The 25831-nt window shown below is 48.1% G+C and overlaps 2 protein-coding genes across 4 annotated transcripts in view; one reads left to right on the top strand and one right to left on the bottom strand.

Annotated features, from left to right (window-relative positions):
* The first annotated feature begins 515 nt into the window (after nt 1-515).
* LOC144110650 (phospholipid phosphatase-related protein type 1-like) lies at nt 516-18686 on the top strand. Its single transcript, XM_077643699.1, has 9 exons — nt 516-733; nt 2651-2731; nt 4274-4455; nt 5853-6021; nt 7243-7360; nt 8297-8501; nt 9538-9595; nt 11039-11215; nt 16130-18686. Exons 2-9 carry the CDS (start codon nt 2666-2668, stop codon nt 16403-16405), a joined length of 1251 nt encoding a protein of 416 aa, XP_077499825.1. The 5' UTR covers nt 516-733; nt 2651-2665; the 3' UTR covers nt 16406-18686.
* A 1711-nt stretch (nt 18687-20397) lies between these two features.
* LOC144109952 (sodium-dependent glucose transporter 1B-like) overlaps nt 20398-25831 on the bottom strand; it is a 41661-nt gene continuing 36227 nt past the window's right edge. For all 3 annotated transcript variants that reach the window (XM_077642734.1, XM_077642735.1, XM_077642733.1), the window contains 3 exons: nt 25149-25275; nt 23018-23176; nt 20398-21822 (listed from right to left, as the gene is read on the bottom strand). In XM_077642734.1, coding sequence (XP_077498860.1) covers nt 20786-21822; nt 23018-23176; nt 25149-25275 — 1323 coding nt within the window. In that variant the 3' untranslated portion in view covers nt 20398-20785. The remainder of the gene's footprint in view (nt 21823-23017; nt 23177-25148; nt 25276-25831) is intronic.

The following is a 25831-nucleotide window of genomic DNA, read 5'->3' on the forward strand; positions in this document are numbered from 1 at the left end:
AGAGTTTTCATTGGAGAGGCATCGTTCACATTTTAAATAAACTAACTAAACGATATCGCTGCTGCGCGGTCCGCTAACAGGCAGGCATCTTTCATTTCGACAAAAACACAATTTTTTTTTACTGACACTTTTTTTTTTACTAATGGCTACATTGCACTTGACAAGCTTGAGTCCACGCCCCGAAAATGTGTAACCGCCATGCATAATCTCTCAGAAGCGAAGGATTCAAACCGTAAAAATACGCTTTTGTAACATGGTGAAGCACGCTTTAATGCTTGTTTTGAATTCAGCCTTTCTTTGGTGTGGTGCGTCATATAGGTTATCAAGTTGCTCTCCTTCATTCAATGGGGCTTTTATTAGCCAGTTTCTTAATTTGATCACTTTATTCGGGCTAAAACCCAAAAATTTGCGCTCGAACGAGTGCAGTGCCGAGGCCGGAGCCCCGCCGCCGCGTGCTGGGGGCTGAACCACTTCTATTCATTGCGCATGCGCAGAGGTGGGACACCCCGCCCCGTCCCGACCTCACGGCGTCAAAAACATAAACGCACAAAAGGCGCCGCGGCAGCAAATCACAAGGTGTGCGCGGTTCCTGGATAGCGGCTGCGCGGCGTCGACGCCAAGCTGTTGCTGTGGGCATCCCCGCGCTCTCGGTGCTCCCGGCCTGCGGCAGCACGCGCCGCGACACGGCGCCGCTTGCGTCTCTTTCAAAGGATCACCGATCCCAGCTTGAAAGGTAACCGTACTACTTTGTCCAGTGATCGTTAGCTAGACTGTGTGGAGCTTTGGCGCAGAGGGCGAAGTCAGGGGTTGACGCCCTGTCTACCATGTGTTTGGGAACAAAGCAAGCGAGCGTTATATTAATTAGTTGTCTGAGAGAAGTGACCTTTGTTTGCCACTTCGGTCGTGATGTGAGAGCTTGATGATCAGGTCATGCGAAACGTTTTGTCAGTTGTCTGTTTATTTCATGTGCTGTTCCGATAAGTACACTTGTGGCACACGTTTCTAGAGCCGGTGTGAAACGATAAAGTTGAAGAAAAAACTAAGACCGCTTCAGTGAACTGCCATGCTTAAGGTTAAATTTAGTGCAACGGACGTGCAGTCAATGCCGAGTGTCGTGCGCAGGTGAGAATATGAACAACTCGACCGCAGTCGGGAACAACTGAAGTGGCCGCTCGCTTTAAAACACCCTGTCGTGATGGGCGCACTGAATAAAAGTTAATGATGCTGTCTGCTACATCGTCTCGCCGCTAGGGCAGCAGACGGCGCTAGAGTCGCCGGCTTGCCGCGACGCGGTCTATTGACCGTCTGCTCCCAGAATGGGCAAATGAGTCACTGCGGGCAGCCGCACAGAGTATCACGGTTTTCCCGCGGGGATTTGCACCGCGCTCACAGGTCTCCCGCCGTTACGGTTTCAGGAGGTGTCTCCTTTATGCCCATTTTTTTCCCCGCCTATTTCGAGGCCCGCTGTCCTTTTGAAATGTGTCGCATTGGAGAGCCATCTCGCGAGCCTGTTTTTGCCTCATATAAAAAATAGATGTGAAAACATCGCAAAGCAATATAAGTAGTATTAAATAGGCGAAATACGTTACTTTTACACAGTGTGTTTACAAGCCATGCCAGCTATTCAGATTGTTCTCGGACATTGAAAACGCCAAGGCCAACACACCACCATAGGCTGGGCACTGAAAGCTGGCTTTCCTGCAAGCTTACTGTTATTGCAGAAGAGCAAACTTTACGTTCGTATGTTCGCAGGAAAAAAAGATTGTTTATAAAAAGCAATTTTGTTTCTATGGCTGAAGATAGCCAGCATTTTGACTGCAACACGTGTTTAGCGATCTTTTTACCTGTGTTTGATTCTGCTATTTTTGTTATTAAATTTAGCAACTGGCCTGGCACAGACACCTGCTCATCTGTCTTGAGCGCGCTTGTGACAATGGCGACTGCTTGGCGGGCCCGATATACCTCTTAGAGCCAGGAGAAGTTAAATAAGATCCTAGGAAATATGAATGCACGATAAGATATGTTGTTCCGATCTGCAGATTACTCGCGAATGATGCTAGTGTACATCCGGGTGCACCGTTCGAGCACTCTAGACAAATGTGTGGACGTCTGTACATTGCGTATACGGTTGCCGCGGGTGTCACAATCAAAAAAGAACTAAAGGTCATTTGGCTAGGCTCACAAAATACGAAACATCCGTTTATGACGATCAGATACAGGTCCTTTTCTGAAACGTGCTGACCTGAAGGTTAATATTTCATGTCTATAAAGATTTCTGTCCCATTCTATATCCAGAAACAAAATTATGGCACCAACCATTTGGATCTAAATGCTTACATTTGCAGCTCGCGCAATATCAAACGTTAATTTTGCTACAGGGGTTCTAATAGTTCGAAAAAGACGACCTTGTCATCCCAGTGGTGCTTTATTTATTATTACAACCTATCCTATTTAAATGGCAAGAGAAACCTTTGTATCTACTCTCATTACTGCATGAAATCCGCATTCGTGTGCCCTATACTTGTCTTACCATGCTTTTTTTTTCTGCATACGTAACCCTGGTGGCGGGTTCGGCCTTTTTGAAGCGAGCATATTTTTTCTGTGGCCAGAGCACACATGTTCGTGTAGAAAAAAAAACTGTTTCAAACAGGATTTCACAGCCACCATGTATTCGAGCCAGGGGAACAACACCGCGTCATCTTCCTTGGACGACTCCCTAAAAGCGATCAAGGTGAGCGAACGTCTGTACAGTGTACACGCTGCCCGCTGAAATATTTTTGTTCCATTATTTTCAGTTTTGTCTTGAAAAATACGCCGTGAGCGGCCGATCAGTGTTCACTGCACGGTCAGCCTCTGCCCTCATTTTCCACATTACGTATAGCGCCTTTCGACTAACCCCCCCCCCCCCCCCTCCCCCGTTTCAGTGTGTTGAACGACAGTATGGAACGTCTTCACAGATTTGTCTTCACACATCTTCGTGACTGCGTCTGGCGCAGGAGTGCATTAAGTGGAGATCAGTGACAGTGTTATATGACCTGCAGTGTACGTAATCAGCTGGTTAATAATGACCTCGGATAAAAAGAAAGTGGTAGTGTTTTAACGCAGTTAAATCGAGTAGATACGCGAAAGCAAGGGGTGCGACCTTGCGTGAAAGGTGCGAAAGCAAGGAATATTGAAGGTGCCAAGGTCACCCTCAAGGTCACCCGCCCATTGGCTGCAGCTTGCGCGACGCTCCTCCGAACTAACCCGAGCTTACCCGAGTTACTCCGAGGCTTCACGCAAGATTCTTGGTAGAGACTGTGTTAGTGCTTTCCCAATAAAATTTCACATACAGTCAATGCAGTTCAGGTTCAGACAGTGGAGCGGGTGGCGTGATCCAATCCAGCAATCACAGTGTGACACGCCATACCTCTTATTTACTCTCCCTCCCCCTCTTGATCTTGATTGGTGACTGCAGTGTCCCTCTCGCCACCCGTCGCCTCCCACCCACTCTTTCTATTCCCTCTCCAAATTCAATGTTCACCAAAGAGCAGCGAGATATTAGACTGAGTTCATTTATCTTTGGCATCTCTTTCCTGCTATCTTTTGTGTCTCTTTCGTATTTATTTATCTTTTTGTCGTCTGCCTTTCATTTCACTTGCTTCCTTTCTTTCTTGCTTACTTCCTTCCTTTCTTGCTTCCTTTCTTTCTTTCTTTCATTCTTTATTTATTTCTTTACTTCTTTCCTTCTCTCTTTTTTTGCTTCTTTTCTTTCTTTCTCTTTCTTTCCTTTTTCCTTTCTTTCTTTACTTCTTTCTCTCTTTCATTGCTTCCTTTCTTTCTTTCCTTCTTTATTTCTTTCTTTCTTTACTTTTCTTCATCTCTTTCCTTACTTCTTTCTTTGCTTCCTCTTTCCTTTTTTCTTTCTCTGTTTATTTCTTTCTTTCTCTCTTCCTTTCTTTTCCTTCTTCTTTTATTTCTTTCTTTCTTTACTTCTTTCTTTGCTTCCTTTCCTTCTTTCTTTCTCTCTTTCTTTATTTCTTTCTTTCACTCTTTCTTTCTTTCCTTCTTTCTTTGCTTCCTTTCTTTCCTTCTTTCTTTCTCGCTTTCTTTCTCTCTCTCTTTCTTTCCTTCTTTCTTTCTTTATTTATTTCTTCCTTTACTTCTTTCTTTTTCTTTATTTCTCTCTTTCTTTCTCTCTTCCTTTCTTCCTTTCTTTCTCTGTTTCTTTCTTTCCCTTGAGCTTCTCTGGCGCTTCCCCGAGGCATCCTCTCCACCGTATGCTGCGTCGCAGGACTGCGAGCTGCCTGCCGACGGCTGCGCGGCGGCCGCCACGGACGGCGAAGAGGAGGAGGGGGAGGACACCAGCGCCTCCTCCGTCGGCCGCGTCTACCGCATCAACCTCAGCCTGCTGCCCGTGGCTCTCACCGAGCTGGTGGCGCTCATGGCGCTCGCACTGGTCGCCTACGCGCTCAGGTGGGGGCCTCGTCCCGGAAGGCCATTTTCCGTATTTAATGGCGACAACCACGCATAGGCGAACGAGTGAGCCAAACTAACTTTAATCAGAGAATGTTCAAGAATTCCGCCGCTGAGTGGAGTCCTCAGTAAAGCACATAGAGTTTCTTTTTACTATTAACTAGAGGGAAAGCTGGCGCCCCGCCTATGGGAGTTTGCATGGAGCTGCCTAGAGACCACCTGTACCACCATGGGCGCTGTAAGCATCATGGGGCGGACTGCTACCGACTGCAGAACTAAAACGTTTGGTCAAAAATAATAAAAAACAAACTTTGTTCGATAATCAAGAATTTCTTATCATTCAATATCCTGTCTATAAATTGTAACAAACGAGCAGAAAAGCACGTGAATGCAAATTTTGAGCAAAATAAGCAATGGCTTGCTCTCCTATTGGACAAGCATTGCAGGCCACAAAAGCTAATATTTCGTGCTTAACAGGCGCACTTCAGAAAAGAAATAAGTTTTTGAAAAAAAAATGTTGTCGCTTCAACATTTTAAAAGCTTTTTCCACAACATTTCGGAAAACAAAAACCTTTTACTGGCGTCGTACGCTGTTGCGTTTTCGCTACTATGGCTTTTGCACACTACTTTTACGCCGAAGTAGTCTGCGCGCGGAGCGCGCCGTGGATACGGAATGGGACAAATTAGTAACGCCACTTTGTGTTTCTGAAAAAACCTACTGTCCCGCATCAAGTAGCTCATCGCCCCATGATGCCCTGCGCGCCCATGGAGATTCAGAAGCAGCGCCGCCAGCCTTCCTTCTAGTTTATAGTAAAAAACTCTATGGTAAAGTACCCCCACAGGCCCTTGATAACATCCATGACCGCTGAGTGAGGCTTAGCTGGAATTCTAGCGTCTATGTGAGGGCAAAAGCGCGCTAACTGTGACGACTTAATGAGGAGCTGGAACGTGCGATAGCACTCGGGCACTTGACCTATGCTGCCCATAGAGCTTCGAAGGGGAGGGGGGGGGGGAGAGGTGGAGGTTACGAGTAGAGGCGCGGAAACTTTCGCGCGAATCGCAAACCGCTTTGACGAATGATATCCAACATGGGTCCATGTAGCGACTGGTGGTTTCACGGAGTCCACTCCATAAAACGATATTCTGTGATGACCCGCTCGCAGGTTGGTTTAGGGTAGGCGCACTCGAATCACGGGATAGCCGATGGCATGTTCTCGTAATCCGGGAGGAGGCCGTTCTCATCGGTCAGAAATCCAATACGTGATCCAAAGGTTGTGACGTCACTTAGCTTCTTGTTGGTGCGAAGCACACACTGCTAGGACGAAGAGGATGTGCGACGACGCTGTAAACTTGCAACGACTACTCCTCAGTGAACGTAAACATAAACCGGTGCTCAGGACTGGCTCGGCGCCGGTGCCGCTGACGGAGCGGCTGTTCCGTTGTGACGACCCGGACCTGTCGTGGCCCCAAAGCCCGCTGGCCGCCGTCGCCGAGGACTCCCTGGCCCTGGCCCTGCTCGGGGCCGGAACACTGTACGGGGCCTGCGCTGCCCTGCCCCTGGCCGTGGTAAGTGCAGTCTCTGCAGCGGTGTGGTGGGCCACGTGAAATGAAGCCACGTGAAGTGAAGTGTACGCAGCAGACCGAGGTCGTGTTCAACTGAAGACAGCCTGTTGCGGCAGAAAAAGAATGTATGTGGTGTTGTTGTGAGGCCGCAGGTGTATGGCAAGCGCCAGTTCTCTGATAGTGGTGGTATAGTTGCCAAGGGGAAGGCAGAATTAGCCTGTTTTTTTTTTCAAGTTTAAGTTTAATGGCTACATAAGGTTAGTAGATTTGAACAGAAATATGTTTCATAGTGAAACGATGTATTAACTTGCAATAATTACGTCGGTCAGTGCCCCGCCTGTGTAAATTAGTTTGAAAAAAAAAATGAATGTACCTCCTACCACTGCCACATAAGGTCAGTGACCTCTGAGATCTCCGGAGGAAGATCATTCAACATAAAGTGCTCTGCTCGGGTCTCCTTGCGACTCGAGGAAATTAACGAGCAGCATTAAATGTGCTGTTGTAACCAAGATTACCCGCTCGGCGTGACACATGGCATAAAATGAAGCGCAGGCACCGCCTGATGTGCCGGCACAAAAAGTCGTCTACGCCAAATAGCGCTAATACCTTGCGGTGAAAGCCCTTCTAACGCAAGGTCTTCCTCACGTCTGCGCGCACGTCAAGGACTTGTTCTCGACCTTTCGTCGTGAGATACTGCGGATACAATGTCCACTTGATAGTAAAGCACAAAATATAAAGCTGCACAGCTGGCGCGTGGCAGAAAGAGGATGTTGCACAATACTCCTAAAATACGTCTATCACAGCGCATATTTTACGCATTTATGCAAGCCTACTCTGCGAACATCCCGCCCTCAAACCTATCCTTTTCCGTCGCCTGACCCTACGAATTTCTAGGAATGTTCAACTTGTACGCGCCAAAATATGCGAGCCATTTTCTTTTTTGTTTTGTTTTGTGCCTTCCAATTCTATGAACATTGGGAAGTCGCAGGAAATCATGCATACGAAGTCATTGAAGGTCAAAGTCATAGTTAACACTGCAAATAGTCATGAAAGAAGTTTATTAATCGTTCCCACTCCTCTCCCAGTACTCCTGCTTGAAACAGCTTGTTAATAAATTTTAAAACCCACTTAAAAAGCAAGCAATCAAGTTGATAATAATCAATGTAATCAAGTCGATAACAGTGTGCGAGAACAGCGTGCCATGACTATGCTGTACCTGCGCAGATCGTGCTTGGCGAGCTGGGCCAGGCGGCGTTCTCCAGACGCAGCCGCAAAGTGGTTCGAGCCGGGTGTGTTGGCTGCAAGATGCACCAGTTGACCCGCAGGATGCTCCGCCACACCGGTGGGTGGCGCATACTGATACTGCCGCTCTCAGAGTTCTTTACAACTTTCACTTGCGAAAGTCTGGTCAGAATCTGAGCTTGTCCCGGGAACAGCTTTTGGAGGTTAGCAGACGGAGGCACCACCTGTGGGCTCTGGTGTCAGTTATCAATGGCGCTTTTAAACTTATCAATGCCCGTGTCTTCAGCGCTTCAATTTAATGCCGGACGTAACTAACTGATAATATCCAAATTTTTAAAAGAATAAAATTAAAAGCCTTAGCGGATAAAAAAAATGTGTCGTCGGCCGTAAACTTCGCCCATTGGTTGGAGGAAAGTGACGTCACCAAACCGGAAGTGACGTCGTTTCTTATAAAGGCATCAACAGTTTATAATGCTATCGCAGTGGCGACACATAAGGTAATTAGGCGTCCCTATGATTTTTTTTTTTACCTACGTGTGCCCCCGATTTTTAACCATAGAGGCTACGGAAAGTTTCTTGAATCTCGATGGCTACGTTCAAGTGAACTGGCAGCGATAAGGTAGTGGACCTGAAGCTCACAACTTACAGCAGCAGGGGGCAATATGAAATATGCTGCTTAAAAAAAGTAATCAGTCATCGAATCCTGGAGCGGTTACAGCAGTAGGGGACAAGATGAAATATGCTGCTTAAAAATAATAATCAGTCATCGATTCCTGGAGCTGTAGTTAGTGTGCAATATCAATGTCTAGCTGAGTGAGTTTATGTAGTGCCTTGAAAGGGCCTTAGTTGTATTGTCTTGCAAATGTGCAGCCACCTCTATTTCTCAAGTTGAACTGAGTTTGATTACAACATTGATGACAGTGATGATTCGAAAGCCTTCTGTTAAGTCTTGCTCTTGCATGCAATGCTTTGCAGATACCCTTCCCTCATCAAAAGTTTCAGTTTGATCGAAGTCCACGCAACGATGCACATGCAGGCCTGTACCTACTGGGTGCTCTGTGCACCAGCGTGGCGGTGGACTTGCTCAAGCGGGCCGTCGGTGCGCAGCGCCCCTACTTCCTCAGCGTGTGCCAGCTGAACCGCACCTGCGAGCCGGCGCACCGGGAGACGCGGTACTACCGCAGCCACTTCTGCCGCGCCGCACACGAGCCGGAGGACGTGGCCGACCTCAGGGACGCCAGGTGGGCGCCATCGTTGCGCACGGCGACTCTGCGACCCGAAACCCTAGCCGTTGCTCAAGCTGTCATAACGGCTGTCACACTTGGATGAGGGGCTGTGCTCCCGTCTTTCTAAAAGAAAAAATATCGTTGGAGGCACTTAGATATCTCTTCATTGCGGGACGGCGAAAGCCGTTTGCGACCCATTGCACTGATTTGAATTTGCCGCGCTTGACTTCATTTCACGACAGAGGAGAAGAGCAGCTTGAGCAAGCGTGGCGCCACGTGACCTAGGTCACGTGCCTAGGTAGGTCACGTGACCTAGGTGACGATGTAACGGACGGACGGACACCGCGAGGTCACGTGACCGGACGGACGGTCGCCTCGAGTATGAGCCATTAAAGGCTTTCGCCCTAAACAAAAATTCCAAAACATGGCAGCTTTCTGGGAGCAACACAGCTGGATCGAGACGGTTCTATTCCTCTTCACCCACTGTCCATGGCTAAAGCACGACCGTATTCCCTTGCCATCCGCGAGACGGTCCTTTCTGAACGGAGGAGGTGAATGGAATAGAATCGCAATACAAGCATAATGTTACGCGAATATGCAATAAATATGGCCACGAAGAGAAGGTAACACCAAAGCGACCACTCCCAACTATTTTCTTGAATTGTTTGAGAGCAGCGTACATTAGGTGATGGCTATCAGCATGCATCTGGCTACTGCATGAGAACTCTACACAGGAAAGACGGTGCTGTTTACAGAGTGGCCTGTTTGTTCTTTGTTGGTGTGCCCGCTTATGCATCGCAGTTTACTAGTGTGAGCGGAAGATTACACGAGGTGTTGGCATGTCTTAGCCTAAGCCGTTCCCGACCACGCTTAAACTTGCGAGGATAGACTATGCATAAATGGCCATGAAACCACCCAGCTGCTGTGAGCTAGCTGCACGCAACTAGCGTGCAGTTTTCAAGCGCGCAAGCGTGCCCGGCCACTTGAGTTACTTGACAGCAAGTGAAGTGACTAACTACAGTGTTGTTCTTTCTTTCCTTGTGTGCTGCAGCATGTCCTTCCCCTCATTCCATGCCGCTCTCATCACGTACGCCGCCGTCTATGTCATGGTAAGTGCTGCTTCGAGGTTTTGTTTCTCATCGTCGAACCGTGCTGAGGAAAACCTATCGTTTAATTAAGTTGCCTGGAGAAATTCACAGAAGGTTGTTTAGTACTGAGTAAAATAAACTGTTGAAGTGACAAGTAATTTTATTCAGCTCAACAATATGTTCACGTTCGTGGGCACGTAATAACATACGACACGATATTTGCTGCGCTATTATATTCTTGTTTTTATGTAACTAAGGGAAATGGACGCCGTACCCGCGTCTAATCCTTCAATTTCGATGTTAAACAGCCATCATCCCCTTGCGTTAATCAGTCCTCTACAGACCATTCAATCCCCGGAGAATACCAGCGAATAACACACAGTTGTTTAAAGTCCCATACGAATTCGCATATTTTCACCTGGGTCGCGACCGTATGATCCCCTAGACATCTTGCTCCTTCGCGGACTCAGAGGGCTGCTCCGGATCGTTGATTGCAATGCGCCATCAGCTACGTCACATTGTAAAGAACACGTCCGAGAACAATCTTATTAAACTGATCTAGAGCTTTTTTTATTTTATACACATAGAAAGAAATCATGCCATTTTAAGCCGCTTTCCTGTATTCGGCTCTTACTTCAAATCCATAGAAGTTCCTGGATACCTCATGGAGTGTTTCTTTTGCTGTTATATCGAATTGTCACAAATTGTACTCCTACAGCGGGAGTCGTGTGCGCCCCTCCCCCTCTCCCCTTCCCCGTGTAATACCCTCTTAAAGAGGGCCCTTAGGGGCATTTGAATAAATGAGCGAGTGACTGAGTGAATGACTGAGTGAGTGAATGAATAAATGGGCGAGTGGCTGAGTGAATGAATGAATGAATGAATGAATGAATGAATGAGCGAGTGGCGGAGTGAATGAATGAATGAATGAATGAATGAGCGAGTGGCTGAGTGAATGAATGAGCGAGTGAGTGAATGAATGAATAAATGAGCGAGTGGCTGAGTGAATGAATGAATGAATGAGCGAGTGGAGGCGTGAATGAATAAATGAGCGAGTGACTGAATGGATGAATGAATGAGCGAGTGGCGGAGTGAATGAATGAATGAGCGAGTGGCTGAGTGAATGAATGAGCGAGTGAGTGAATGAATGAATAAATGAGCGAGTGGCTGAGTGAATGGATGAATGAATGAGCGAGTGGCGGCGTGAATGAATAAATGAGCGAGTGACTGAATGGATGAATGAATGAGCGAGTGGCGGCGTGAATGAATGAATGACTGAATGAATGAATGAATGAATGAATGAATGAATGAATGAATGAAAGAGCGAGTGGAGGCGTGAATGAATGAATGACTGAATGAATGAGCGAGTGGCTGAGTGAATGAATAAATGAGCAGTGCCTGAATGAATGAATGAATGAATGAATGAATGAATGAATGAATGAATGAATGAATGAATGAATCGCGCAGGTCTACCTACACAGTGTGGTGCGCCTTCGCTCCTCGCGGCTCCTGAAGCCCGCGGTGTGCGTCTCGCTGGGTCTGCTGTCTCTCTTTGTGTGCGCCAGCCGCGTGACGCTGAGGCGTAACCACGCGGCCGACGTGCTGGCCGGAGCCGCCATGGGCGCCGCAGTGGCCGCCTACGTGGTGAGTAGTGTAGCGCCGACTGTCTTTTTACGCGTACAGCCTCTCTCCAAAGTGTCCGGCCCAAAGGGTCCGCAGCCGAGCCGTGTGGCGGGGCACTTGAGGCATCCCTCCAGTTCCGAATCCCTGGATGGTGAGCGTACTCCTCATTCTCACCTTTGCGCAGCCCTGCAGCTTCAGGAATGCTTGCCAGTATCCCCCTCTACTGTAGAACCAAACAGAAATTCTGCGGGCCGGGTAGTTTTAGTGAAGGATACTTTCGCGAATTACATGATCCAACAGGAAAACTCTGATTCCAGCAAAATTTACGCAGAGCTCATCCCGTTTCGCCCGGAACCTTTCCTTGACGATCAACCCTTTATTCAGCATGAGCAAATCTGACAGGTATCCTACCAGCACTGGCATTTTTAAACAATATTAGCTACATTTCAGACTGTTACCTAAATACTTTTTTTTATAATAATTTCAATCTACGACTGGATGCTCGGATATTATTTACAGCTATTAAAGAGTATACTTTGTATCGCACTGTGTTTGCGCATTATGGATCCAGTAACCACCGCGACACAAAATTACAATCTGCGACACTACTATTGTTAGCGCCGCTCTTTTGAACGGAAATCAGCGTGGAAAGCACAAAACGGTCAGGCATCGAAACAATATCTAGCCTCTGGTGGCAATGTGAGAAGCTTTTATCTTTCAGTAAAGGACACAGTACGCGAGGGAAAAGTAAGAAAGTTATATATGCCCAAGGACAAAATCTCTAAGTAGGCTAGTGGTATGGTTTGTGGGGGTTTAACGTACCGAAGCGACTCGGGCTATGAGGGACGCCGTAGTGAAGGGCTCCGGAAATTTCGACCACCTGGGGTTCTTTAACGTGCACTGACATCGCACAGTACGCGGGCCTCTAGAATTTCGCCTCCATCGAAATTCAACCGCCGCGGCCGGAATGGAACCCGCGTCTTTCGGGTCAGCAGCCGAACGCCGTAACCACTGAGCCACCGCGGCTGCAAATAGGCTAGTAGGTATTGCAGGCTACGCTTGGTCGCGCTAAGCTGTTCGCAAAGACAAGACACGACACAAGACACGACACGACACGACAACACACAACGGAGAGCAAGCTGTCGGCTGGTTTTGCAGTTTAACCTCGTTGTAGCGAAGTTGAAGGGGCCCCGGCGATTACTTCGTTATAGCCGTAGCTTCGTTAAATCCTGTGTTGACCGAGCTTCCAAAGGGAATCGTCACTTTTTCGTTATAACCAATATTTCACTGTAAACCGTTTCGTTATAACGTGGTTCAACCGTAATTCGATATATGTTCATATTTTATATACTTGACAAAATGCCTCTAGTAAATTTAATGATGGTCCGGTTGCGTTCTCCGGAAGGGCTCAGACCATTCTAAACGTGAATGATTCGGCGGTGATGAAGGAGAAGACGGTAAATGATGTAGGTGACGAAGACGAAGAAATATATTCACAGAATTTACAACAGTGAACACTTCAAGTTACATAAGCGAAGTCGCACAGACGAATTGAGAAAAGTGCACCTTAAAAGGACTAGTCTCACACAGAGAAACAGCATTTGAACACCTTACTTATCGACCGAAGGTCTCGGTTAAAGCCTAGGTATTCTTGAAGTGCGTGCTAAGCACGACCCCTCTAGCTGTCCAGTACTTTCTCTGGCATTTTTTACGTTCGCAAATAAAGAAGTTAGGGCGGTCAAGCTCCGAGGCCCGTCGTAGTCTTCAAGTGAAGTTCTAATACAAAGTAGCCACAGCCGCTGAAGGCTGGGCACAACCTCGTATCCGGAGCTTGGCTAGAAAAAAAAAAGACATCAATAAAACACCCGGAACGTCCTTTCCCCGCGGGAGTACTTGCTGTTATCGCGTGTTCTTTCCCTTTCCCCTTTCGCCATCACGCCTGCGTGTCACTTATGGAAGGATGACAAGTTTTGCCTAGCTAATTGATAGGGCGAGTAATTCGCTGGCTCATCGCGGAAATGTCGGATGGAGCAGGCAGGAACCAAGCCCCACGGCTCTTCGGTGATGGCACGAATGCCTGCAAACGAAAGGGCCCCTTCCAAAACTTGTCCAGGTCCGCACGTGTCTGCGAAAGCAGTACGCGGATCCGGTGGCGTTTGGTAACGCCAGACCGGGTCGAGCTGCGCTGTCAAGCCAACAACGACTTCCGCGCTTTTGTCTATGTTTGCGGGGGACGCTCGGGCAGAACGCTCCGAGCCCTTTCCGCGTAGACCGAAGGCGTACAATGTCCTCAAGCTTAATTAATTACAAAGGTAACGAGGCCTTAAAGAAGCGCGGCCTTACACCTCTCACAGACGCGTATGCGCATTGCCGCTGTTGTTCCCACTTTTTCCCTCGCTATAAACCTATGGACTTATCCTCTCATCAGTTTGATGCTCTGCCATTGCTCGCTGTTCTCAGTGACGTAGGCCGTGCGAGAGGATGTCATGCTGGTCATGACAGAAAAAAGCCCATGACACAACTTACCTGCATCAAAGCGTCCCGGGGCACATGTCACACTGGGGTGCTGACGCCGCCGAATGACAAAACACGACGACGAATTGGACACAAGTAACGGGCGTAACCGGCGCTAATCCAGTCTCGGTCCTTAGCTTAAGTCCCAGTCGGTCCCTAGCTTCCAGTCTGTCCCTAGCTGTGACTCATCCCGACTGAATGCGGCGTGCGGAAATTGGTGTTGTGACGTATATTCTAGGGCGATTTGCAGGTTATCACGCCCGTGATTCCTAAAACGGACCAACAATTTTTTTTTTCTGACGAGAAGGTCACTCAGTCAGAAGCAAAAATGAGGGTGCGAGTACGACGTATCTTTTGGCTAGTTAAACTCATGCATTCGCTGCAGCCTTCTCAATCTAAATTTAATCCGAACAGGTTAAGCCTGAAGTCATCTCCTTCAAATCGCGTTCGACTGCAGTACTTGTCGGGGTCATCACATGCGGCCGAACTTTCTAACAGTCAGCGCGGCATCCACGCAGAGGCCAGCCAGCCGAAAAAAAGGTGACGGCGGGATAACTAAAAACTGCTTTATGGGCAGACGCGAGTGAAAAAAAGATTAGCACTAGCGACCTGCTACCGGAGCGGCAGATAGCAACGCTCGGCGCATGCGGAGCATGAACGCGCTGACAACAAAAAGTACCAACCTGTGTTTGCGAATTTTCGCCGCTTCGATGACGTCCTTGTACTAATCTTTTTTTTCGTTCGGAACGGGTAACGACAGCATTACGGATTCTCGAAACGGGGCTGGCTCGAGACCCCGTCGGCGCGTCTCTGTCTTCACTTCTCTCCTTGAGTCTACGGTTCCCAGCGGTATCCCAGCATGCATCACACAGCTTCCCGGCGGTTCGCGCCCGCCTCGGTGACGTCAGCGCGTGTTGCCGGCACTCGCTGGACATCGAGATAAGCTTGTGCTACGCCACTCAGCACGGCGCCTGGCTTCAAATGTCGGCCAGCGGAGGGAGCTTCCGTTATAGAACGTGTAGCACAACAGTGGGTAGCGGCGGCGCAGCGATCACACCAGCTTTGTCTCTGACTGGCCGTTTGTTTCCCTACCTGCTGTTGTTTCGTCACGATTGACGTCACGACAAACCGAAATGAAAAATGAAATGTATCTTTAAAGAATACCGGCCTTGATTTAAGTGCTGCTTGAGAAATCTATGGTGCGCGTTTGTGCAAGCATCGTGTCTCTCCCCGATATTTTGAACGCCTCCCAGAGTTCTATGCCTTTCTGGTCCACGCCACGTGCCAAGATTTATGTGTGCTCAAATATGTGTACCGTGCTTGAAACCGCATCCGCCGAACTTTTGTCTGACTCTACTTGCCCTTGTCCCTCCTACCTGTGAAGTTGTCGTGTTTTGATGCGTGAGCGTTGGTAGGGTCTGGTCAAGCGGATATGGCGACCGTCATCTGTCTAGCCAGTGGAAAGCAGGTTTCCCATAACCTACTGGCCAAGTTGCCTCCTGCCTGCCGTGAAATTTAACAGCATGCCGCCTCGGGTATAGCGAAACCTTAGTATGTCACATCGGATCTAAGGGACTTTCGTGCCTAGACCTTGGATGTAAACAACTGCCTCCAGAAGTGTTAATTGTTGGGCTAGTTGGCACTGTAGTTGGGACATTCTCGTAGACAACAGCGCAACGGCTATAGGCCAAAGAACACACAAGGGCGAGCCGAGCCGTTGCGCTGTTGTCTACGAGTATGTCCCAACGATCTGCCGCCGCGGCGCAGCAGGCCGACGGATGAGCGACCTCGCATATAACGTACTTCAGTGTGTCAACCTCGGATATAGTGAACATTTGGCTGCTAAAGCATTCAAATGATACACTGAGTATAGCCTAAGAGGTTTTTTGTGTCATGCCTTCGTGCAAAAAAAAAAAATGGCAGTGGCTGGCTAACCCTGGAATTCAGCGAAAAGCAAGCACCCTTGCTAAGCGTCCTAGGCTCGTCCATGACAGCTCTGCTACAGGCTCGCGACAGCCGTTCTATATATACGCACAATACCACGTGGCTATGACGTGGTATCACATGGTCTTACGACACCCCCCCCCCCCCCAATCGAATGTCATCACGTGGCTACACATCACCTCATCGGATGTTCTTAAGGTTAAAGGTACACCCGAAGGGCACGCAATGTCAAAGGTCAACTAAAGATCAGGGGTCAAGGTCAGGAGTTGAGGGTTCGAGACCATAACAGCACCACATATGGTCACACAATTCTAACGTGGTTGGACTGAAGGTCGTTCAAGACCACCACTGCTTTACCTAGCGTAGTGAAGCTTTTCGCTTCAATAGCGTATTCAAACATAGCACACAGCCGCTGACTTCCAACGTCCACAGACTGGTACAGCAAAGTTTTGACATCTGCTTGACGTCGTCTCGCAGTGCCTGTGCTCCGCCCACCAATTCCGCGAGCGGCGCTGTTCGAAGGGTCCCGGTGCGGCTTCGGCGGTGGCCGGGGCACGGCCGCACTCACAACCGGGCTCCGGGCCGCTCCTGTACCGTTACCTGCACATCCCCCACGTGGCCTACCGGGACCGTTCGGGAAGGGACGCCTTCCAGAGGGACCTGCACAAGCGCATCGTCGAGGACCGCAGGAAGCAGCAGCACAACGACGCCGGACCAGGGCGCAACGCCGCGGCTCAGCAGGCCGACGGATGAGCGGGCACATCGTCACGAAGCAGTATTCTTTCACAGGCTCGGCACAGATAGGAACAGTTGCAGCACGAACAAGATGAGGATAGAAGAAGGAAAGGTCACACATCAACTTAAAATTTCAGCGCGTTCCGGTGGAATTTTTTTCGGTTTAAACAGTGTCGCATTGGATAGAAAACTTCGGTGTTCACCAAGCTGGTCAACGACGTTGTTAATCAGGTGGGCGAAGTAGTGGACGCTCTCAGAAATATGCCCTTCACATGCTGCGTTATCCTTCTGAGCCTTTTAATGGCTGCTCTCATAAGGAGCAGTGCGAAATAGGAGGTGGAGGTGCTCGGTCCGGTTATTACTCTGCCCTCCAGAAGCCTCGCCCGTCACCAACCCATTTGCATTCCCCCTCTCGCCACTCACTATAGAAGTCTACGTAACAGCGGTTCGAAAAATCAAGGGCGAAGCCAAATTCAAAGACTCAGATGGAAAGTCAGCAGCTCTCCAGAGATAACCTCCTTCAGACGCTTCCTTACCCCATACTCATCCACCACCGCCATCCCCACCCCACCAACCCACAAAAGTGTGCATTAGAGCGAAAGCATCTAAGTAATCATCGAGGGTAAATCCAACTGCTATTTCAGCTTTCAGATTTCATGATTGACCAGCTCGTCTTTTTAACGCTGAAATTGTTTTTATCAGGATGGCCAACGACTTGCATGCGTCGGTCGGCGACGACTCTGTGTAAAAGATGTGCCTGAATGAAGGGGGCTTCGGAAGCTCAGTGTGTGCGGATGTTTGTCTTGTTCTGGTCCCCATCCCCTTATTTGGTGCACTGTGAACCTCAGCTTGATCTTGTGCGCTGGTTTTTTTTTTCTTTTTTACTATCACCTCCCTCCGCTCGCTGAGCACCGAACAGACAAGGCAGGGCGGGATGTGCTCCGGGTCTTCTAGCGGGGAGACACCATGCCTTGTCGCTCAGAACAGTGAATGATGATGCAAGCTGGTGGTCGCTCGCGATGGCAGTGACTCGCAGCGTTACGTCACCTGTATACGGTATGCGTGGCTTTGTACAGAGATCAGGAGAATGTGGAAGGGAACGATCCATGATCAGAAACAACAAGAGGATGACCTCCGCAGAAGGAGACGCTTGAGCATTGCCAAAATGTTCGCAAGACATATCCCTGCGCGGAAAAAAAATCACGCCGGACCCCGGTGCTTTTTTTCTTGTCCAACACTAATACAAGACTCCTGATGTGTACCTTAGTTCTGCGTCTTACATGATTCCACCATCTTGTAGCCCTTCGTGGCGTACACTGGGCCGAGACGTTCAACAAAAATAGTTGGGTGACGGTTCTGGGGTAGTACAGGTTCTTTCAAACAGTTCTGTTGCCAGAATCTCAAGCAGCATAGCGCCCGTGGGCGAGTACCTAAGAAAACGAAACTATGCAAGGAAGCGTGGACAGGCGAGACGCTCGTTCAGCTGTGAGCGTCCGTTACTGAATATCTGTGGTCTATAAACCCAATTTTCGGACATATCGGCGATGGATAAGTATGCGACGCAGTCGATTTCATAGCCACCGTTCAGAGCCCATTCGCTAGAGTGCAGTGCCGTCATGTTTACAAAATCCCCTTTTGGGAGTCGGCGCACTTTTGTATGCCTGAATAAGTGTTACAAAATGACCAGCGCGGTGTTAGTGTCGATGATGGAGACATGGTAATGCCTGAAAAAAAAAAATCTGCCCACGGCAAACGCATTTTGGAGGCCCTGTTTTCTTTTTATATTTTAAATGTGTAAAATGCATGTAAATATCTGTAACACTTTCTATCCTCACACATTCCATTGCACGAAGAGACTTTTACGTCTTTTTTACAGCTACAGGTGTTGCTGCAAGCAAAGGTGGTTTAAAAAAAATTGCGTTCCCGTGCTACTGAAGAAAAATATTACGTAGTTATGGATGCGATTTTGGAACTGAAACCATGCAGGTGATTAAGTGAGCTCATTTCGACATCTACTTCAGCCTTTCCATCTTGTTTTTTAGTTACAATTTGGTTAATATTTATGGTACGTACGCCTTGAATGTGGTGTCAGAGACTGGAGCCTCCGCAGTGATCCCCGCTATCACGGTCATTTTACATTTCCCACTGCACGCTGTGCTGAACGGGAACCTGCTATGTCATTGCTTGCCTGAATGTATTTTTTTGTGAACAGATTCTTCATGGCTGCGATGAATGTCGTGTTATATTTGGTGCAGACATGCAGTATGAAGACGTGAAATAAAAGAAAGTGTCGTACGGGACCAGAATAGCGCATCAATTTTTTACCCTAAAGACAGTACCGGGAAAAGAGATCCTGAGTTTTTTTTGGGGGGGTCTTGAAGACGAGCTTCCTGCAAAGTATTAATGCGACAGCATTGGAAGCCCCATAAGGCCCAAATGCGTCATAAAATACATTCGTTGGCTTCAGAGGAATGACGTCACTAAACCGGACTATTCTCATTGGCTGGAGAGAAGGGACGTCGACAGACGAGAGCATTCCCATAGGCTAGAGAGGAGTGACGTCACTAGGCCGGATGTGATGTCACATCTGATAAAGTCAGCAACAGCTGCTTATTGCATTGTCAACACGTAATGGAATTAGGTGTGTCTGGAAATTGTTGCACTCCTACGAGCGATGTAAGAGGGAGCAGTGAGTCCGCCCTAAAAAACATTTTAGTCCTGCCTCAAACCTGAAAATGCATTAAGATGGCGATCCGCTGACAGGAGGTCTGCTCACAAAAATCGAGATCCGGCTACTCACTCAACATCGGGGCGCAATCGTTGACTGCGTGTTAGTACTGTGTTCCCGTTCACATTGCTTCGACCTGGACCAGGGTAGGCTTAGCGATATCCTTGGTGCTCTCTTTCGGCAGTAATTCACCTCGTACTCACCGTTCACCTTACATCAGGAGAGTCCATATATGAACAGTCCTTGCGACGTCATAACATCGTGCAGTCGCAGGTGAGTGTGACGTCAAGACCAATTCGTGAGATAGATGGCCTTCGCTGCACCACGTGATGTTTCTACGTCACAGCCCTGTGACGTCGCTACATCATGTGGCTCCACATCTCTTCTACCACACGGATGTTGCGACGTCACAGCACTGCGGCGTCATTCTTGTTCTCCGTTTCGGCCGCCAATGAGAGCGAGAAACATCTTTAGTGCAACTATCACTGAAAAGAAAAACTAAGACTAAAGACAACGGCTTTAATGAGGAGCTTAAAACAGACAACGTCTTAGATGCCGCTCTTGTGACGCATGGGCTGTGTTTCATTTGAAACATTCAGTCACATACGGTTCACAAACGCGGACACTGTGAGCGCAGAAAGGCACTCTGTCGACCATAATAGACAGACGTTATCCTCCGGAAGTTATGCAACTGCGACGGCTCGGTACGATGTGGTTCCGGCTTGACCATCGCAAAAAAGAAAAAAGCAAAGAAAATGGGGTCACCGGAACATATATCCACATATAGAAATATGGGAACACATAGTATGCTAGTGATGAAAACAGAAACCAGTTCTATAAAAGCTATAAAGTTCTATAAAAGTTCTGCAAAAGCTACTCCAGTACTGCGATCCCCTCCTGCTTGAATGCTTGGATCGAGTTGATGAAAATGCGCATTTTTCTGGTCGGTATAATTTTGCTCAGCCAGACGCCTGGCTCGACCCGCTTCTCTTGCATAGGAACACGCACACGTGGCATAATTTTCTAACCAATACAAGCAAGAATGTATCAGCGTCACCCAAAAGCGACCATCAATGCGACGATCATGCAGCCTTCTTATCAAGACCATAACATACGTTGCTGGTATGTATACTCAATCGTAGCCTCTTATATTGATAACGTTCGCTTTTGCCGAGTTCCTGTGAGCGATTCTCTCCACTGTGCTTAAACACCGAAGCAGCGCCTCCTCTTTTTTAAAAAATACAAGAGGCTCTGATTGAAGAAATGGAAGTCAACAAGTATCTCTCATTAAACTGGTTATTTCTTGTACGAAGGGAAGCTGTAGTTAACTGCACCTTTTTTAACTTTGCGCTATCCCAGAGAGTTTCTTTATGATAGGTGGCGCTGAATAACACCATGAAACGTACAGAACTGCGCTCGTTTGTCTGTAGATACAGTGCAGCACATAAAGAGTGATGACATTGAAAACGTAAAGCAGACCGCGATAGAGACAGCAATCAAGCTCGGTCAAATACGCGATAAACTAACAGAGCGACTTTTTTTTTCTTCACGTATACTTTCTACACCATGACAGCGTAGATCTAGTCAGTCAGCTGAGGCCGCCAGTGCTACCTCACTATTTGAGTCGTTTGTGGCAGTTCTAGGCTGTATCACTGATCACCGGTCTGTTGTCAGAATTTTTCATGAAGCCCGTGCTGAGGCTCACCACTGTTCGCGCACGCGGAATCCTCCACGGTGGTGTCTGTCATGAGCCGTGGTCTTCCTCTGGCGCACAGGTGCATCGCTAAGAAGAGCACGTTCATTAACAGCGCAGCTGCAATACAGACGTACGCAAGGACCATAGCGTCTTGCTCGATGAACATACCCACCAGGACAGGCGGCACCATGGTCCCTAAGGACGCGGACACCGTCACCACCGACATCATGGTGTTGGTGATGACCAAGAACTGGACGGCGTAGGATACGGCAGCTGCGAAGACGGCTGCGAGCCCGACACCCGCGACGCCCGACAGAGCCCAAAGCCACGTGGCCGACGAAGCACCGAAGATGGGGAGCAGCGCGAAAGTGATCACCAGGAGCACCTGGCAGGTGAGCAAGATGCAGGAAGGACTGGCCACAGCTGACCAGAAGATTGAGCCGATCCTGGCCACCGTGAAGGTCAAGAAAAAAAGCGACGTCAGGTAGGCCGCTTCAGACTTGGTCATCTGAAGGTCGCTTTCGACCGCGAACGTCGGCAGCATCTGACCGAACGAGCACTCCAGGCCCAGATAGACCATGATGTAGCACCCGAGAAGGGCCAAGAGAGTGTAGGCGAAGCGGTTGACACGACAGTTCTGGCTTTGGTTGCTTGGGGCAGGCGATGGTTTGTAGTCGGACCTGTCCAGGAGGTACACGATGAACATGAGAATGGCCACTAGGAAGATGAATCCTGAGACGATGCCGAAAGCCCACGAGAGACGCGGTTCCCTCATCTCGCTGATCGCTACCTCCAACTCCTCCCCCAGCACCATGCCGCTGATCTGGGCCCAGGGGCTGGTGATGTTCGCCGAGGTCGCCGTGACGTTGGCGGCCGCCGACACGTTGACGGACAGGAAAGGTTCGGTTACGAAAGGGGCGATGAAGGCGCCGATGCCGAAGGCGAGGTGGTAGGCCTGCAGGGCCGGGCCGCACCCGGTTGGCCACAGGTTGATCAGCCACACGTTGGCGCCTGCGAGGGTCGTGAGCTTAAGCGCGACGGAGCTCCCTCATTTGCTACTATTCATACGCAACATTCTGGATAAAAAACATTTTTGAACGGAAAAGAGGTTATGAGCGCAATTTTGTCATACATTGCAAGATTTAACTACAACAATCAATATATCCACAGATCTCCCATCGACAGGCTTGCATTTTTTTTGCTATTAGGAGTTTTGCAAGCTTCAAAAACTTTCCCCATTGGTTTTCTCAGGCTCTCTTAACTGTTCCTTGCGAGCGATAGAAAAACTTTAAAAGAGAAATTTTGCTATGCATCGGTAGAATGAATAGACAATTAATTTCAATATTTCCATAGAAGTACCTCACAATTTCTTAATATTCAAAACTTTTATCGAAAAACGTTGTACACGTTATGACTGCTTTGCTTAGCTAACCGATAAAAGGCGGTTGTTTTGCTGAGACAAGGAATAACACCCGATCAATATAATTTTACTGCATTACTACAGTCTTTACACACGAGGAAATTTGAAGATTTTACTCCGGTGTTCTTACTGAAAAACAAACCATACCTTCCTCTTCGATGCAAAGGACCTGTCCGTAAATTGTTAAAGTAACATTATAGTGTCGTCTATTAAAAACATGCTCTATGCCTATTCTTGAGTTTCACCAGAAATTGTCCACAAACAGGGTGCTATCGGTACGATCTGGTCATTTTTGCCGTTATAACGGCTAATTTCTTCGTAAGGCTGTGCTGCGCAGTGCCACGGTACATCAGTAGGTATGCGAAGGGCATCATACGGCATTCATGCTGCCAATACTTATCCAAATATGGTGCGTATATTTTGAAGAACCTTAATATTTGCACACAGGTGTCTTATGGAAAGCTGGCCCTCTTCCTTTTTCCTTTTCAGCAGACAAGCCCGGCCAATTTCATCACCAAATACACACAAAATAAATCAACCAATAGCCGAATATTTCACTCAGTCAGTGACAGAATAAAACATTAAATCAGTATATCGTTAAATACTGAACGAATGAACCAATCAATTTTCACGTCAGTAGGTAACTCAGTCAATCAATCTTTCAGTCCCGCAGCCAGCCAGTCAGTCAATATGTCGTTAATTAATGAACGAAGTTAATGAAAGTTAGTCAATCAATCAATCAGACTGTGAGGCAAATCAACCTCACTCGCGGTGATAGTTGCCGACCTGTGTCCAGGGCTCCCATGGCCAGACCGGCCAACACGGAGGCGCTGTGGGCGTAACCGAGTCGTCCACACGATGGCGTCAGGAGCACGCCAGCGGCCATCAGCAGCGTCATGACAATGCTCAGCAGCTGCGTGTGAAGCCGGTCGTACAGGCGGCCTCCTGCAAAACGACCAGAACCCGAGCACCAGAAAGGCGCAGCATGTCACACGTTTATTGCGTCACTGACGAAAAGGCTTGGCGGAACACGTCTTTTGTTGTCCAGCAGCGCTCCAAACATCATTCTTCCCCCTATACGCATACATACATCGTAGGTGGCGTGACAGACAGCTACGACTGACAATTAAGTGTTCCTGCTGTGAGGCTTAACCGGACCTTTGTGAAGTGCGGCACTTGCTGTGGACATGCCCAGACTTGTCTTTTGACCGAAATCAGTTCCTCACAGATGCGGTCCCGCGGTGTAACTTGGAATGCGACTGCGAAGAGTGGACTATAGACAATCGCTACACCGGCAACCTTGGCGCCAATATGAGCTAAACTGGCCTTCCCTGCTTCTTTCTCCTACATTCCCTTTCACTTCTCTTCCCATTTTCACCACCTATGCCTTGGGGAACACTTTTCGAAAAAAAATTCCCTTCATTCTTACCCCCCCCCCCCCCCCCAATCTTCCTGGCTGGAGTCGGACCAACAAGAGGATCAGCGAGCACTGGTGCTATGTGGCCAATACATTTTGTGCGCTTTGTTGGTCCCGTTTCAATAAATTGTTTTTCTTTCTCTTACATAGCGGTACGTGGAATGAAACGGGCTGGCTTGCACAATCTGTTAAGCTGTGCAGCTTGCCTCTGGACCAGTTCGAGCTGCTCTACTCAAGTACTCAATCCTCTTCACCTCGGTCTTTCGAGAAATTGCTGCCATCTCAACCATTTCGCATCAACTGCTTTGTCGCCTTTCTAATCTGACTGCCGCTTGAGCTTCCAGGCCTCCACTGGATTGGTGCTAAAATAACACGTTCTAGCATACTGGAAAGAGAATTTATCTCTTTTTTAATGGTATGCGTAATTAATACTGAAATAATTTTGGCATGTACGAAATGGGCACTATATGGAGTGCATAAAACTGCATATTTGTTCGACTTGCCTGCCTTAGCGAAGTATATTTAAAAGTACTACTGCACCAAACAGAAAGCATTTTTGCAGAATTGAGAAACAGAATGACGAGATTCTAATCTCGTGATCTCAAGAGCGAAGTTTGGCTCCAGTGGCTAGTTTTTAGGATTAAAATAAACAAAATTTGACTGAAAAGATTGCTCTAGAATAAATTTAAGACTATATACATCTGCTTTGTGTGCAGTTCCTTCAGCTTTATGCTCTAGCGATCTCCAAAGTGTACAAGGGAGCTGAGGCCTCGTCAGGCGTCACACGCCTTTTGCTTCAGCTTCCTCTTTCTTTGTTGGAAAGAAAATAAAGTCTGATTTGATTTGATTTGAACAAAACAATCATAATCAGCTTGGGGTGCAAGCATCGGATGAATCCGTGTTTTACTCGAAAATAAAAGTACTTCTGTGACTGCCGATCCATCGGGTGAAGAAAGAATTACACGCAAACGCATATAAAATCTCTTGAGGTCATGGTCGTACTCATATATTTTTCGGCATTGACATATATACCTCATTCTAGACGTCTATGTTCGGCAGCGGAGCCGTTACTTTGCCTCTCAGGGGTTTGTTAGCTTCCCTGTGGTGAGGTCCATATGCCGAACAATACAAGGAAGCAACTCCCCCTCACCCTGTCAAAGAGTCTGCTGGGAGAATGAAAACTACTTCAGTCCGCTCCAGCTTTACAAACAAGTTTATAGAGAAAGCTGCCTTTTTCATACTAATGTAAACGACGAGAAACTATTAATGCCACTGTGTTATCTTGTGCGTCTGTTTGCGTGATCATGGTCGACATACGGCGCCCACTTTATTTGGCTCCAGAAACTAGGGAAACAAATGTTTATGTTCTTACTGGACAGTGGCATGCATACGAGGTGCCCTATATTCTTTACGCCTTTGCCAGATCAGACAGAGACCATCTGATTCTTTAGCTCGGAAACAAGCAGATGCGTTCAACTGAACAGCCATGCTCGCACTCACCGATGAAGCCACCCGCGAGGATACCCACGCCTCGTGTGGTGACCAGCTGGGCCACGCTCCTGACGTCCGTGCCGTACACCTCGGCTAAGTCCAGCAGCGCCACCCCGGTAACTGAGAAGAATAGGCCCTGCGAAGCAATGAAAAAATACGCGCAGTGATCGCGACTCGGATTATCCTTGTTTAGAAAAAGCCATACAAACTGAAACCCGAACAAAAAAACGCTAAGGCGCCCGTGTGCTGTGCGATGTTAGTGCACGTTAAAGATCCCCAGGTGGTCGAAATTATGCCGGAGCCCTCCACTATGGCACCTATTTCTTCCTTTCTCCTTTCACTCCCTCCTTCATCCCTTCCCTTACGGCGCGGTTCAGGTGTCCAACGATATATGAGACAGATACTGCGCCATTTCCTCCCCCCCCCCCAAAAAAAAACAATTATACAAACTGACTTTAACCTCCACCGTGACGAAATTTTGAGCTTGGTTATCGCAGGCCAAGCAACTCTTCTTTCAAGTTGTACACGAAAGGTCCGATTCAAGCGCGGAGATGGTATCATATCGTCGGCATTACTCTGCATCGGATGGTGTGTTCGGCGGTATGATTAGAAGGTGGGCTTCGTCCAAGCCCATCCTGTGGGGTCGATGTGACCGACGATGCTAAAAAGTGGTTGACAACACTGCTGCTTCT

The sequence above is a fragment of the Amblyomma americanum genome, chromosome 11 (genome assembly GCF_052857255.1).
Source record: "Amblyomma americanum isolate KBUSLIRL-KWMA chromosome 11, ASM5285725v1, whole genome shotgun sequence".
Lineage (NCBI taxonomy): Eukaryota > Metazoa > Arthropoda > Arachnida > Ixodida > Ixodidae > Amblyomma > Amblyomma americanum.